The sequence below is a fragment of the Coregonus clupeaformis genome, unplaced genomic scaffold, assembly GCF_020615455.1.
Source record: "Coregonus clupeaformis isolate EN_2021a unplaced genomic scaffold, ASM2061545v1 scaf1678, whole genome shotgun sequence".
NCBI classification, from domain to species: Eukaryota; Metazoa; Chordata; class Actinopteri; order Salmoniformes; family Salmonidae; genus Coregonus; species Coregonus clupeaformis.
Genome location: NW_025535132.1, coordinates 65,050 through 82,673, shown reverse-complemented (window position 1 = coordinate 82,673; position 17,624 = coordinate 65,050). Strand labels below are relative to the sequence as shown.

The following is a 17,624-nucleotide window of genomic DNA, read 5'->3' as shown; positions in this document are numbered from 1 at the left end:
GTGGCCCAGAAGTTAATTGACAGCATGCCAGGGCAGATTGCAGAGGTCTTGAAAAAGAAGGGTCAACACTGCAAATATTGACTCTTTGCATAAACTTAATGTAATTGTCAATAAAAGCCTTTGACACTTATGGAATGCTTGTAATTATACTTCAGTATACCATAGTAACATCTGACAACAATATCTCATAACACTGAAGCAGCGAACTTTGTGAAGACCAATACTTGTGTCATTCTCAAAACTTTTGACCACGACTGTAGATTAAAATATGCTAATGATTAAATCATATTTGACCTGCTATAATGATCCATTGAGATGTAGAATTCTTCGCTCCAACTTCATTCACTGCCTCACAGTAGTATTCTCCACTGTCCTCAGAGCTGATGTTAGTGATGCTGTAACTCTGTCCTGATGCTTTTGGTGAGGTTACGTTCTTCTTGTACCAGGTGTATTTGTCCACAGGTGGGTTGGCATCACTGTTGCAGGTCAGAGTCACTGAACTTCGCTCCACTATTTCACCAGAGGGACTGACTGACACTGAGGTGTTCTTTGGAGCATCTGGTGTTGAGGAAGACAGAGGGGTAAGAGTACACAGCCGACATCATGCTGCCACTTCAACAATATGTTCTGAGACTAGATCTCTGGTCCTCTGTCTTGGAAACACGTGACATCCTTCAGAAGTTTAAAAAACTCAACTAAATACGAGAGCACGCACAGTACAAATGAAGTTTAAAACTGTCATTTATTTACAAATACTCACAAATGACAGTGAGAGTCTCTTCAGGAGAGTAGAGAGTCTCATACCCTTTTGTATTACAGGAATATCTGCCTGCATCCTCTCCGCTGACTGGGTCTAGGAACAGGTAGTTATTTTGGTTGTTTACGAGTTGTCCGTTCTTGTACCAGATGTAGGTGGGGTTGTCAGTCAGAGTACAGGTGGTTCTACAGGTCAGTAACACTGCCTTTCCTTCTGTCACCATGGCGGAAGACGCCTTCACCTGCAGACCTGGGATTAAAAACATACCGTATTACATTACTTGACAACAATTCTAATCATATGAAGCAAAACATTCATATTATGTGCTGGCGCATTCGGGAAGTATTCAGACCCCTTGACTTTTTCCACATTTTATTACGTTACAGCCTTATTCCAAAATTGATTAAATAGTCCCCCCCCCCAATCAATCTACACACAATAACCCATAATGACAAAGCAAAAACATATTTTTAGACATTTTTGCAAATGTAAAGAAAAGAGAAAAAACTGAAATATTACATTTACGTAAGTATTCTGACCTTTTTAACTCAGTACTTTGTTGAAGCACCTTTGGCAGCGATTACAGCCTCACATCTTCTTAGGGAAGACGCTATAAGCTTGGCACACCTGTATTTGGGGAGTTTCTCCCTTTCTTCTCTACAGATCCTCTCAAGCTCTGTCAGGTTGGATGGGGAGCGTCGCTGCACAGCTATTTTCAGGTCTCTCCAGAGATGTTCGATCAGGTTCAAGTCCGGGCTCTGGCTGGGCCACTCAAGGACATTCAGAGACTTGTCTTGGCTGTGTGCTTAGGGTTGTTTTCCTGTTGGAAAGTGAACCTTCGCCCCAGTTTGAGGTCCTGAGCGCTCTGGAGCAGGTTTTCATCAAGGATCTCGCTGTACTTTTCTCCGTTCATCTTTCCCTCGATCCTGACTAGTCTCCCAGTCCCTGCCGCTGAAAAACACCCCCACAGCATGATGCTGCCACCACCCTGCTTCACTGTAGGGATGGTGGCAGGTTTCCTCCAGATGTGACGCTTGGCATTCAGGCCAAAGAGTTCAATCTTGGTTTCATCAGACCAGAGAATCTTGTTCCTCATGGTCTGAGAGCCCTTTAGGTGCCTTTTGGCAAACTCCAAACAGGCTGTCATGTGCCTTTTACTGAGGAGTGGCTTCCGTCTGGCCACTCTACCGTAAAGGCCTGATTGGTGGACTGCTGCAGAGATGGATGTCCTTCTGGAAGGTTCTCTGTCAGAGTTACCATCGGGTTCATGGTCATCTCCCTGACCAAGGCCCTTCTCCCCCGGTTGCTCAGTTTGGCCGGGCGACCAGCTCTAGGAAGTCTTGGTGGTTCCGAACTTCTTCCATTTAAGAATGACGGAGGCCACTGTGTTCTTGGGGACCTTCAATGCTGCAGAAATGTTTTGGTACCCTTCCCCAGATCTTTGCCTCTACAAAATCCTGTCTCGGAGCTCTACGGACAATTCCTTTGACCTCATGGCTTGGTTTTTGCTCTGACATGCACTGTCAACATGTGGGATGTTATATAGACAGGTGTTTGCCTTTCCAAATCATGTCCAATCAATAGAATTTACCACATTTGGACTCCAGTCAAGTTAAAGAAACATCTCAAGGTTGATCAATGTAAACACGATGCACCTGAGCTCAATTTCGAGTCTCATAGCAAAGGGTCTGAATACTGAAGTAAAAAAGGTATTTCATTTTTATTTATTTTTTATAAATTACTTAAAAATCTAAAAACCTGTTTTCGCGTTTGTCATTATGGGGTATTGTGTGTAGATTGATGAGGAAAATGTTTTATTTAATCCATTTTAGAATAAGGCTGTAACGTAACAAAATGTGGAAAAAGGGAAGGGGTCTGAATACTTTCCGAATGCACTGTAGACTGTCATTCCTATTAAGGTCCATAGAATTGAATGTAACTGATAAAGCATCACAAACTAGTGTACCTGTGACAGACAGCCTGACATGTGTCTCTCTTTGAAGGAAATGATACCAATAGCGTTGTGTCTGAGTTTTGAATGTGAACCAGTACTCAGCTGAGTCGCTCTCCCCTCAGGTCTGTGATTCTCAGGGTGCAGACATTCTCTTTATCCCCACCGAACTCCGCACGACCTGCATACTCTGGCACCGAGCTCAGAATTTTAGGCTCCTCATCAAGTTTCTCTTGGATATACCAGTTTGATTCTGAGACTGTATGATAATTTGGATGTTGATATGTGCAGGGCAGTTCCACTGTTGAGCCCTTCAAGGCACAAACACTTTGATGGGTGCAAGTCACGTTGAAACAGGTCTTACCCAGAACACCTAAAATACAAAATGACCTATTGGTTTCCTCATCTATAAATAATTTCATTGAGTTAAACAATCAATTCAAAATATTTTAGGATGATTTGGACATGAAGCGCGATGTTAGCATTTGAAACAGTGGCCAGGTAAACAAAACCAAAGTATGGATTACTGTCATACCTTGTCCATAAACTGCTTACAGAGTAAGGAACCAATATGTAATTTTGGGTAACACATTACTTGACATAACCATGTCATAATATGTCATAACAGCTGACATTACTTGTTATAACTTGCTATAATATGGTCATAAGACTGTCTTGACACATATGTTTAGACCTGTTATGACATATATTGTGTTATTTTATGGCTGGTTATGACACCTACATAAGAGTGTGAAAACCCACAAAACCTACCACAAAAGGCAAACATTCCGTTACAACATAGCTTACGTGTCAACAGTATGTTTATGTTAGACTTTTTTTTTTATTGACCATATTAAATTCTCATTGTAATTGTGCACACATTGATGTCAGACATGCACCTAACACAATGCTCTGGTACTCCAAGTGAAGTGACCCAGGATGGTCATAATGCCTCATGACAGTGACATAAAGTGTATTTTCTACAAGTTATTTAATAAAATATGATTTTAAAAAACATGACTGTAAAGAATTCATTCCAACAAACAACAAACGAAACTTCTTGGCAGGTAAAAAAACTCATTTGAATAAAAGTGGGTTTTGACACTCTTATGTAGATGTCATAACCAGCCATAAAATAATGCAATATACACTACCAGTCAAAAGTTTTAGATAACTTACTCATTCAAGGGTTTTTCTTTATTTTTCCTATCTTTTACATTGTAGAATAATAGTAAAGACATCAAAACTATGAAATAACACATATGGAATCAAGTAGTAACCAAAAAAGTGTTAAACAAATCAAAATATATTTTATATTTGAGATTCTTCAAATAGCCACCCTTTGCCTTGATGACAACTTTGCACACTCTTGGCATTCTCTCAACCAGCTTCACCTGGAATGCTTTTCCAACAGTCTTGAAGGAGTTCCCGTATATGCTGAGCACTTGTTGGTTGCTTTTCCTTCACTCTGCCATCCGACTCATCCCAAACCATCTCAATTTGGTTGAGGTCGGGGGATTGTGGAGGCCAGGTCATCTGATGCAGCACTCAGTCACTCTCCTTCTTGGTAAAATAGCCCTTCCACAGCCTGGAAGTGTGTTGGGTCATTGTCCAGTTGAAAAACATATGATAGTCCCACTAAGCCCAAACCAGATGGGATGGCATATCGCTGCAGAATGCTGTGGTAGCCATGCTGGTTCAGTGTGCCTTGAATTCTAAATAAATCACAGACAGTGTTACCAGCAAAGCACCCCCACACCATAACTTTACGGTGGGAAATACACATGCGGAGATCATCCGTTCACCCAAAAATATCAAATTTGGACTCCAGAGGTAACTCTGGGTCTTACATTCCTGTGGCGGTACCTCATGAAAGCCAGTTCCATCATAGCGCAAGAAACGTTCAAAGTTCTTGAAATGTTCCGTATTGACTGACCTTCATGTCTTAAAGTAATGATGGACTGTCGTTTCTCTTTGCTTATTTGAGCTGTTCTTGCCATAATAAGGACTTAGTCTTTTACCAAATAGGGCTACCTTATGTAAACACCCCCTGCATTTTACATTGACATTTAGCAGACGCTCTTATCCAGAGCAACTTACAGTTAGTGAGTGCATACATTATTTTAATTTCATTTTTCATACTGCCCCCCCCTGGGAATCGAACCCACAACCCTGGCATTACAAATGCCATGCTCTACCAACTGAGCTACATCCCTGCCGGCCATTCCCTCCCCTACCCTGGGCCAATTGTGCGCTGCCCCATGGGTCTCCCGGTCACGTCAGAGCCTGGATTCGAACCAGGATCTCTAGTGGCACAGCCTTAGACCACTGCGCCACTCGGGAGACTTACCTTACCCTACCTTGTCACAACACAACTGATTGGCTCAAACGCATTAAGAAGGAAATAAATTCCACTAATTAACTTTTAAGAAGGCACACCTGTTAATTGAAATGCATTCCAGGTGACTACCTCATGAAGCTGGTTGAGAGAATGCCAAGAGTGTGCAAAGCTGTCATCAAGGCAAAGGGTGGCTATTTGAAGAATCTCAAATACTTTTTTGGGTTACTACATGATTCCATATGTGTTATTTCATAGTTTTGATGTCTTCACTTTTTATTCTACAATGTAGAAAATAGTAAAAATAAAGAAAAACCCTTGAATGAGTAGGTGTGTCCAAACTTTGGACCGGTAGTGTATGTCACAGTGTAATGACATATGACAGCTTATGACTGTGTCGTAACGTGTTATGACACTGCATGTCAAGTAAAGCCTTACCTAATTTTGTAATTTGGTTGAACTATCCCTTTAAGCATGTTTTTCTGAATTGTTTTATGACATTTTTGAATTGTATGTAGATTGAACAATCCAGAGAAAGAGGGTAACCAATGAATGAGCCCATACCTGCCACAGACCAGAGAAAGACCACCAACACACTTCCTGCTGTTCTCAAGGCCATCGTTGCATCACCCACCCTGCAGTCTTAGAAACATAAAGATCCCACCAGCTGCCCTAAAACCTGGTGTTTCCAGTGTACAGTACCAAAGCACTCTCTACTGGTATCTCAACAACAAAACAGCCATCAATGTGACTCAAACCATCTCCCATCCCAGTCTTATAAACATGGGTGAAAGTAGATTTAATTTCTTACCAGTACGGGATACCCAAGTGCGCGCATTTCTTTTAACAGTACAAAACTTACAGGGTAGCCTACTCTGCAGATACTGACAAACAGATCAATAAAAACGATGTTGTCTGATCCATATAATTGCCCTACCAAAAGGGGAGACACAAAATACAAGGGCCCAACTTTCACTGGGGACTGAAATTTGATTTTCGTCCACCCAGTTTAATCATTGGAATGTGATACCAGGGGAGGGGAGGGAATGGCCGGCAGGGATGTAGCTCAGTTGGTAGAGCATGGCGTTTGCAACGCCAGGGTTGTGGGTTCGATTCCTACGGGGGCCAGTATGAAAAATATTTTTAAAAAATAATGCACTCACTAATTGTAAGTCGCTCTGGATAAGAGCGTCTGCTAAATGACTAAAATGTAAAATGATACAAAACAGGGCAGGGTGTGCTTTAGGACCATGCGGACGCCTCCGAGTGGTCGGGTAGGCTGTTTGGCGTGCTTAACGGACTGGATTTAGGACCATGCAGACACCACAGAGCGGGCTGACAGGCTGTGTCTGTGAATATAATCAAAGACATGGTGTGACCTGAGATAGAGATAGCCTGGAGGAGTAGAACAAACCCCTATTTGTCCTAATCATCTTTGCTTCTGAGAAACTAAGCCAGGAGGGGTAAACAACACCTAGTGCACATAACCACAAGATGAACTCAAGGTGGATTATGATGCCCCGATCCGCATGGGAGGGGTGGAACCAGCCATGACTAAGCATTTTTAGGACCACTAAATAAGACCTCAGCATTTCCTGTATTGGAGGCTCTCAACGATCACCTACTGGGTGGTCGTTGACCAGCTCCATTATTGCAATAATTAATCAATATAAAATAAAGATTGATTGTTTGAAGAAATGACAAAGTCTCTCTCACTTGATTAGAATTTCCACGACAACGCGTGCGCTTCTTTCACCGAGTTGTAAAAGGAACAGAAACTGGCTACTGTTTAGTTGACTGATGTAGCTGGCAAGGTAACTACTGTTTAACTTAACAGAAAAAATACAAAACTAGTGTTTATTCGCAGTGCTGAGCTAGTATTGTACCTGACATGTAACGTTTGCTAATGTTTCATCCCCTCTCGACTGAGGTGAATGAATAAGCTACGCTAGTGAGTAGCTACCACAGCCAGGTCAGCTCTAGCCTCTAGTTATGTCAGATAGCGATATGAGGTGGCTATTATTACTATCTAACAGCTGTTGTTTGTATGGAAATGTTTTGTAGCCTTTGTTTTGTCCTGTTTCAAAAGTAAAAGAACTTGACAAGCTTTCGCCAATTGATGCATTGTTAGAGAGAGAGCTGGCCAAAAGTTGGCTAAGATTAGCTATTATTTTTGCCTCAATCAAACTAGACCTTAATCAAACGATGAAACCATCGGCCAAACGATTGATTCTGATGTTTTTTCAGTGCAATGTGAGTTGTATTAGTCTATGTCAATGTAACGTTATTGATCTGTCAGTTTCCCTAGCTAATTCCCTACTTTTTACACTGACATAGTAATTAACAGCTCTAACGTTACAGGCTTCACTGTCATGGTTCACAGTAGAGGTCTGCATGGGGCCGATTTCTTCATCCTGCTCCCACACACACCCGCTGTCTTTCTGTCCGACTCCCACCCGCTAGAGCAAGAACTGGTCCCAAACCCAATCTCAGTCCCCGCAATGTTATTTTAGGCGTATGTGATGCAGCTCACTTGCCAGCCATGGTCCCAGCAATTTTGCACCCTATAGGCAACATCAAATGCGCAAAAATAACTTAAGAAATAGGTTAAATTACCATAGATTATCACACGGCCCTTATATGTTTTTACAGGGCTATATCAGCCAATATGCTAGATGTAGTTTGAAGAGAGCAGAGTTGGAGAGACTTGCACTTTATCTTGAGCTATTTTTACAGCCTGCCTTTTAGGATAGGAGTGGGAAGATTTTCAAACAGAGAAATATGGGTGATCAATATTTAGGCCTATTTCTAGGCAATGTACTAAGCTATAGCCTAATCATAGGCCTATTTAGGAAGTACATTTCATTGGAAAGGTAACTGCCCCGTGCTTCTCTGCCCATACATAGGCTATAGTCTACTCTATTTAATTGAGACCACATGCGCACCTGATCTCGCAGGTATGGCTACTGAACTGGAAGCAGCAAGAATGATGACAGCAACATGTTTTGCATAGTCCTATAGGATATAGCCTACCTTTTAGGAGGACGATTTGCAGGCAGAGACAAATAGATGGGTAATCAATACTTATTGATAATGAGAAGGTGCAATGCTCGCTCACCATAGTAGCCCTAACCTATGTGTAGGTTGTGCCTTTTCCTTTTCAATGATGATTACATTTTTTGATTGCAATTCGACTCACGTCAGTTGAGCGCCCTCCACTTCTTTTCATTATCAATATTTATTTACAGACACTGTTGTAAACTGCAGTCTAATCATATTTAAGTTAATATCATATTCAAATTAATTGCCACGTGATTCTCCGCCTATGTAGGCAGCCTACTCTATTTCAATGAGACCACACATACTAGGCGTACTTGAACTCTCACGCTTAACTAGGAGAGGTAGGCTACTGAAGTTGAAGCAGAGAATTCTGAGTGTGTGAATAATGCGAAAACTATGTTTTTAATACAATAGGAAGGCTAACGCATACAAAGCAGAAAGAGGAGCGTTTCAAAATAATCTGTGGGACAACAAAAATATTTTCATCCCAAAGTCATCTATCCGCTCCCGCCTGTAGCATGAAAAATGCAGACTGTGCCGCAATGATCTGTGTCGGGACCCACAGGTCCCGAAGTCATCCCGCGGGAATGCAGCCCTCTAGTGCAAAACACTATGCTCATCATGTCTTAGCAGGATCAGATGGTGACAGGAGTTTCAGTAGGGTCAGACTGCCAGGGAAGACCAGTCTACGGAGCTCAGGTGAATTTTGCAGTATATTTAGTGAACGATACAAAGTTCCATCTTGAATTGATGGGTAGACGTACAGTAGCTACAGGACAGCAGCTTAAGCTTAAAGCTAGAGTCTGGGATCTGGGAATAATGGTCATTTCAATTATTGAACCATTGATTCTATTCTTGGATATTATAATGTATAAATGTAAACCAAGTTAATTCTTTGTCATGCCTCATTTTAGGAGGATCAGATGGTGACAGGGGTCTCAGCAGAGTCAGGCAGCCAGGGAAGACCAGTCTGTGACTGCGTGAGGGGAATGTTTGCAGAGACAACATTTTATTCTCTCTGTCCAGCAAACTGGACAAGTCAGATGCTATTCTAAGGCAGTCTGACAAACCTCCAAAGTTGATTTCCAAACTGTATCGCAAAATATGTTAAACTAAAATGTGAGAAAGACCTGGGAGACGCTATTGATGATGATGAATGGATACAGAAATGTTAGAATGCCCAGTCATGTTCATATAATCTCACACATAAATTACTGCAGTTTAAGACCATCCATAGAACGTACTATATGCCAGTGAAACTGAATATCATGCACTCGGAAATTGTATTATTCTGCTGGAGGTGTAAAGCACAAAAGGGGACATATTTGCATATGTTGTGGTCGTGTGAAGGCTGGTTGAATTCTGGCAAAGAGTATGTTCTTTTATCTCAGCATGTCTACAGATTCTCCCTTCTCTCTGTTTTTGTTTGCTTGGAAATGTTGATACTGGAGACTGTTATCAGAAGAAACTGTGTAACCTAGCATCTATAGTGGCTAATAAATGCATTGCCATTAATTGGAAGGTTGGTTATCCTCCCACAATGTATGGAAGAAATGTCAAGTTATGTACAGTATCACTAGATTTGTTTTAAGATTAAGGGTATACTGTGCAACTTTCATAAGGTCTGGATGCCTTATATGGAATACTGTATGACAAAAGGAGTCTGTATTGAAAACATGCCCACGTCAGGGGAGATTTAGGCAATCCCTAACTGCTGGGCTACTCAGTCCTGGCCCTGGGGTTCTGCTATAATAATAATAATAATAATATGCCATTTAGCATATTCTGCTGTACTGTTGTCACTCTGGCCTTGGCCTAACACACCTGAAACCCATAATGAATGTTTCACTAAGATCCTAAAGCTGAGTGGGGTGTGTTTGGTTGGGGCGCTATAGGGCCGTGGACCCCTAGGGGCAGGACCGGGTAACCCATCTATATTGTGTGCAAGTAAAAAGAGCTCTACAGTACTATTAGGCCTATGATATGATATTAATTATATGGAGGGTGTATTGTTTCTGTGTGTTAATGTGTAGGTGTATGTGTGTTTTCATGCAACTGTTGTTTTCCAAACCTTTCCCTTGAGACAAAAAAAAGATGGGAAGGAAGTGTTGGGGAGAGAGTTCAGTTATTGACTAGACTGGTGGGGGTCGGGTGTGTAGGTGGCTCAGGTTGGCTGGGCACTCTGGCTGAAATTTGATACAGAGGATGTCTTAAAGACAATCAAAAGTTGTCTTTGTACTTTATTTGTAAGAGTTGTTCATTTGTTAGGCTATTGGTTAAAGGTGCAACACAATATTGATTATTGAATTATCATGGATCTAGTTCAGTCTTATCAATCACTTAAACATATTTAATAATCTCTTACCTAGCTTGATGACTGTGGGCATTTTTCTTACTTTTTGTTGTTCTAAATAGAGATGGCTAGAAGGGCCATGGGTCATATTAGATTGTGTAGAAATGCACTGCTGGGTGATTCAAAAGGCATAGTCAATCGATCAATAATATAATAATACTCTTAGCAAAAATGTTTTAATTTTAATTTACAATATGTAGAATCTATGAGAATTGAAATGTTCATAACTTTTGCGAAACATCACAGCACAGTTGAAAAGTTTATGGCAAATAGAAATCAAAACTGGATGGTGTTCAGAGATAGATGGGAGGGGTTGAGTGGAGCTGAAGGGTGGGACAAATAACAAGTCACACATGTAGCTAACAAAAATATACGGAAATGTCTGCTCTACTCAAGATTTCAACCAGCTAATTGAAGCATTATCACAAAAATGGAGGAGACAAGTGGAAGGGAGAGAAAGTAAGGAACTTGTGTGTCGGCCCTGCATTAAATACCAAAATTGGTTAAAGACAATTGTGATAAATAAAAAAGTATACCAGTTTCATTTCAGGACCCAAAAAATGACAGCTGTGCCATATAGATTGTAAAATAGTTGGGAAGAAATGTTCGATGTACCGATTCCATGAAACATAGTTTATGAACTGATATACAAAACGACGCAGGATTCAAAACGTAGAGCTTTTCAATATAAATTATTATACACCTTCTTGCAATCAATAGAATGTTATATATATATAAAAGATAGGCTACTTTTCACTCAATTAAGTTAAGAATCCAGGCTCTGTCGCAGCCGGCCGCGACCGGGAGACTCATGGGCGGCGCACAATTGGCCCAGCGTCGTCCAGGGTAGGGGAGGGAATGGCCGGCAGGGATGTGAGCTCAGTTGATAGAGCATGGCGTTTGCAACGCCAGGGTTGTGGGTTCGATTCCCACGGGGGCAGTATAAAAAATAATAATATATGTATTCACTAACTGTAAGTCGCTCTGGATAAGAGCGTCTGCTAAATGACTAAAAATATATATATATATATATATGGGGCATACAACCATCCCAGTTCTGCAGATTTTGCTGCAAAGAGACAGAATCATTAGATCATTTGTTTTGGTAGTGTCCATATGTAGCTTGTTTTAGGTCGAAGTTTCAGTTATTTCATAGTTTTGATGTCTTCACTATTATTCTACAATGTAGAAAATAGTAAAAATAAAGAAAACCCCTTGAATGGCGGTCCTCTGTAGCTCAATTGGTAGAGCATGGCGCTTGTAACGCCAGGGTAGTGGGTTCGATCCCCCGGACCACCCATACGTAAAAATGTATGCGCAAATGACTGTAAGTCGCTTTGGATAAAAGCGTCTGCTAAATGGCATATATTATATATTAATGAGTAGGCGTTCTAAAACTTTTGACCGGTAGTGTATATACAAAATAAGTATATGGGTGATTTGAAATTATGCAGACAATTACATTGATGGAAGCTACAGTCTATTTGTAATATTAAAGCTGATCTACCCCCTAACAAAATATAAAACATTCAAAAGCCGCTCCTGTAGACTAACCGCGCACATTCGTCCATTTCAGCATCCAAAAAGATAGGCTACTTTTCACTCAATTAAGTTAAGAATTTTGAAAACGAAAAGACTGATTGGAGTCGTTTCATTGTCATCTGTTTACAGCAATAACCATCTCCTTTCCAAACAGTTTTTCCGTGATTGTATTTTTAAATATTGCGATATGTCTGGCTGGGTCTCTCTCTTTTCAATGACAGTCGCCCAACTCAACAATAATATTTTTAGTATTTGCAGCGCACGCTGCCCAAATTGCGGGCCCCTTCCGACTGTAGGCTATGCTACTTTTAAAACAATCCACAGCTTTTTTTAAAAGAAGCTAATGACCCTCTGTGGCCAAATCATGCGTTCTTGTGTAGTAGCCTATTTTTTATACTAATAGCAAAAATGTTTATCTGTAATTTACAATCTTTAGGAACTATGAGAATAGAAAGGTTCAGATCGTTTGTGAAACATTCACATTTCAGTCATTTAGCAGACGCTCTTATCCAGAGCGACTTACAGTTAGTGAGTGCATACATTTATTATTATTTTATTTATTTTCATACTGGCCCCCCGTAGGAATCGAACCCACAACCCTGGCGTTGCAAGCGCCATGCTCTACCAACTGAGCTACACCGGGCCATCACAGCACAGTTGAAAAATATATGCCAAATAGAATTCAAAACTGGATAAAACAAACAAAAGATGGTGTTTAGAGATAGATTGGAGGGGTTGAGTGGAGCTGAAGGGTGGGACTAAAAATAACAAGATAACTTATGTAATACATACTGTGTCCGTAAAATGTATATAGGTTCAGAACTTTTGTGAAACAGCACAGATGGAAAATATATGGCAAATATAAATCAAAACTGCATGGTCTTCAGCGATAAATGTTAGGGGTTGAGGGTAGCTGAAGGATGGGACTAAAACAAACAAAAGATAACTATTTTAAAATATACTTGGACGTAAAATGTATATAGTATGTATAAGCTGAAAGTAGAAGCCTAAGTGTTGTTGTCCATTAGTTTACTCCAATTAGGGGAGGGTTGGTAGGGTTAGGGGAAAGTAATAAAGGAAAATATATCAAATATATCAACTAAATATATATATATATAGGCCTACATATATATCGTTTTTACAAAAAATATATATGGGTGATTGGAAATTATGCAGACAATTGTATTGATGGAAGCCACAGTCTATCTGCAAAAATAAAGCTAATCTACCCCCTAAAAATATATATTATAATAATTAAAAGCCGCTCCTGTAGGCTAAATATTGCCATACGTCTGGCTGGGTCTCTTGTTTTTCACTGACAATCGCTACTCAATAATCATCTATTTGATATTTGCAGCGCACGATGCTCAAATTGCGGGCCTTTCTGAATGTAGGCTATGCGATTAAAAACAATCCACAGCTTTAAAAAAAAAAAAAGAAGCTAATGATCCTCTGTGTGCAAATCATGCCTTCTGGTGTAGTAGCCAATTTTTTTGGATTGTATTTATTTATGTATAGACATGAGTAAGCTAATTAGGCTATATCTTTTTGGCAATTTAATTCAATTTACTTTAGGGAAAGCTTAGCTTCCCCTAGCCTTATGGACACGGGGCCTATGCCTTTTAATGTGGCATAAACACAACCAGTCATTATGTTTTCATCTGATTGTCAAACAATCACTTAACAAAGGCGCTTCTGTAGGCTACCTGCGCACATTCGTCCACTCACAAAATAATTTCAGCATCCAAAACCCCAACAATGCACTGTACACTCGCAATTTGATGAATGGAAAGAGACATCTGTTACAAAACACCTACGGATTACATTCTGCGATTGTCATTAGGTTAACACTTGTAGCTGTAGCCTAAATTGATGCGTCCACTGTTGTCCACGCGCGCCTTGGTCTCCGCCACTCATCTCCGCCTTGTCTGGAAGCCTTTCGGCTACTAATCTCCGCCTTGACATTGGCTATGCGATTTAAAACAATCCACAGCTTTTCAAAAAAAAAAAAGACCCTGTGTGGCCAAATCATGCTTTAAGGTGTAGTAGCCTATTTTAAATTATTGTATTTATTTATGTATAGACACGAGCGTCTCGGCATCTCTGCCTTGATAAAATGTAAGTGTTCTCCTGAAACCACAAGGCAATTTGGAGCGTATACCACCCGGTTTCCCTTCAATTGGATAATTTTTTCATGCGTCTGACATGCAGTAATGTTAAATAATGGTGTAGTAGCCTATAGTGTTTTGTGAATGTTGCATTAATTGTGATAGGCTCACGTTTTCCTGGTTCGGGGTACCCCCACTATTTATTTTTGCCGGGATGCCATACCAGACCATTTACATTTTTTACATTTACGTCATTTAGCAGACGCTCTTATCCAGAGCGACTTACATTATTATTATTATTATTATTTTATTTTTTATACCCCCTGTGGGAATCGAACCCACAACCCTGGCGTTGCAAACGCCATGCTCTATCAACTGAGCTACATCCCAGCCGGCCATTCCCTCCCCTACCCTGGACGACGCTGGGCCAATTGCGCGCCGCCCCATGGGTCTCCCGGTCACGGCCGGCTACGACAGAGCCTGGATTCGAACCAGGATCTCTAGTGGCACAGCTAGCACTGCGATGCAGTGCCTTAGACCACTGCGCCACTCAGGAGCAAGTGGCGCAGACCATACCGCCTTCTTTCACCCCTGCTTATAAACATAACTAACTATAGCTGGTGAATAACTATACCTTATACATCAAATTAAAGCTGAACAATCACTTATTTAACAGATCTGTCAATATCACTGTATATACATAACTATTCATTTATTACTTCAAATCTGTTTTATTCTAGTAATCCTGACTATAGCATGGTTACCAAGGGCCCTATTATTATCAGAATATGTGGTTTATCACTAAAAACATACCATCAAGCACAATATTACAAGATATACAAGTCAAGTGTACTTACAGAGTGAAGTGAAGGGGAGAGGTCTTGTACAGTGAGTCAACTGACTGGTAGTGAGTGTAAACCAGAAGTAAGTGTGAGTTCTGTGTTTGAGACATAGTTAACCCAGAAGAGTCTAAGCCCTGTCTAAGCGGTGGGGGGGGGTGTAGGTACTCCCCAAAAATATATTTATAAAAATTGGGGCCTCACAGCTACACTATTTATACAATTAGTGGATTCGACATTTCAGCCACACCCTGCTACTGACAGGTGTATAAATTGAGCACACCGCCATGCAATCTCCATAGACAAACATTGGCAGTAGAATGGCCTTACTGAAGAGCTCAGTGACAGTCATAGGATACCACCTTTTCAACAAGTCAGTGCCAACTGTAATGTTTGATGGCGGAGGAATAATGGTCTGGGGCTGTTTTTCATGGTTCGGACTAGGCCCCTTAGTGCTAGTGAAGGGAAATCTTAACGCTACAGAATACAATGACATTCTAGATGATTCTGTGCTTCCAACTTTGTGGCAACAGTTTGGGGAAGGCCCTTTCCTGTTTCAGCATAACAATGCCCCCATGCACAAAGCGAGGTCCATACAGAAATGGTTTGTTGAGATCGGTGTGGAAGAACTTGACTGGCCTGCACAGAGCCCTGACCTCAACCCCATCAAACACCTTTTGAATGAATTGGAACACCGACTGCGTGCCAGGCCTAATCGCCCAACATCAGTGCCCGACCTCACTAATGCAACATCTAGTGGAAAGCCTTCCCAGAAGAGTGGAGGCTGTTAAAGCAGCAAAGGGGGGACCAACTCCACATTAATGGCCATTATATTGGAATGAGATGTTCGACGAGCAGGTGTCCACATTCTTTTGGTCATGTGGTGTACTTAGAATATACTTAGAACATAAACAAGAACACCACTATTTGACTAAAAGATTGGCATAGAAAAACATTCATTGTCATTTCTGTCTGAAAGTTTGTTTTGTTTTAAATGTGTGTCTGCCTATTTAAGAATGAAAGAAAGAAATAGGGAAGGAAGAAGAAGAAGAAGAAGAAGAAGAAGAAGAAGCTATTTTTCAAGACTAATATGGAAACACACTACTATGCCTGTTTTCAAAATGGCAAAGTATCCCCTATTTAGTGCACTACTTTTGGCCCATAGGGATCTTGTCAAAAGTAGTGCACTATGGTCAAAAAGAAGTGCACTATGTACACTGTAAAACATTTCCTGTAATTGTTTCAGTAAATGACTGTTTAGATTTACAGGAAAAGGTTTTTAGATTCCCCAAAAAACGGTATGTACTGTATTCTGTGGGGTACAGCATTTTCACTAAGGAGTGCAACAAATATAGCCACTTACAAGGCACGCCTCAAAATATGTTAACGAGACAGAGATTATTTGGCCACACATTTTCCCACAATGCACCATAATTCACAGTATGCTGCTGTAATTATACAGCAAAACAGGTATTACCGTACTTTACTGTAAAATTGTATTGTAAAAGCACAGCAATTGCGGTAATTTAATAGCAGTGTAGCGGAACGCCATTGAGCCCTCATAATGCATTGCTCTACTGTAATATAGAATTACAGTAGCTAACTGTGACATTTTTGCTGTAAATTTACAGACATTTCTGACAGCGAAGGGAATAGGGCACAATTTTTGTGAACTATGTAGGAATAGGGACATTTGGGATGCAGCCCAAGTATATACAGTAGTATATATAGGCCAAGTATATATAGTTGGCAGATAGCCTAGCAGTTAAGAGCGTTAGGCCAGTAACCAAAAGGTCGCTGGTTCGAATCCCCAAGGTGGAAAAGAGTGATGTAATTGGTACACGTTTGAATGTGGGAAAGTGGAATCTTAAGTCAGTTGCACCACTGAATGTATTCAACTGAAATGTGTCTTCTGCATTTAACCCAACCCCTCTGAATCAGAGAGGTGTGGGAGGCTGCCTTAATCAAAGTCCATGTCATCACCCTGGGACCAGTTGTTGTTGTTGGGGGTTAGCTGCCTTGCTCAAGGGAATAGGAGGCCAGTTCAGTTGAATGCATTCAGTGGTGCAACTGACTAGGTGTCACATTCAAATGTAAACCACTGATGCTGTATTTACCTGTTGGCTGTGGCTTTGTCTGGCCCATAGCGGAGACCCATAATGCACTGGGGCTCCAATCGCTCCCACTGAGAGTCTGGTTACTTGTCTGGGTTGGCTCGGACCCTGACTCTGACCTGGTACCTCCTTCCTCTCTCCAGCATCTCAGGGTCCAGGTCAAAATACGTCTGTTTGTTTATTCTGTTCACCTCCACAGCATCCTGCAGTAGTTCAACATACAGTAGGTGTACTTTTAGATAGTGTACAAAGAAATGTGCACTCATTCACTGCATTCTCTCCTTCACTGAATTCTCTCTTTCACTGTATTCTCTCTCACACTGTATTCTCTCTTTCACTGTTTTCTCTCATTCTCTAATCTCCCCCTGTTCATTCTGTCTTCTCACTATCTGTCCTCTGTCTGCCTGTCTGCCTGTTTGTCTGTGAATCTGTCTCTCTCTCTCCCTCCCTCCTCCCCCTCTTTCTCTCTCACCTCCTAGTGACGTAGTTCCTGTTTCCACTGTAGTTGGAAGTCATAGTAGAAGATCATTCCAGAAATGGGAGCTCCTGGTGTCCAGGCGAT

The 17,624-nt window shown here is 41.0% G+C and overlaps 1 protein-coding gene across 1 annotated transcript in view; it reads right to left on the bottom strand.

The window, feature by feature from the left end:
* The window catches only part of LOC123487367 (B-cell receptor CD22-like), a 35,173-nt gene that overhangs the window by 1,451 nt on the left and 16,098 nt on the right, over positions 1-17,624 (bottom strand). The window contains exons 2-3 of the mRNA XM_045218591.1: positions 761-1,006; positions 295-558 (exon numbers count right to left, since the gene is read on the bottom strand). Of these exons, the coding sequence (XP_045074526.1) occupies positions 295-558; positions 761-1,006 (510 nt within the window). The remainder of the gene's footprint in view (positions 1-294; positions 559-760; positions 1,007-17,624) is intronic.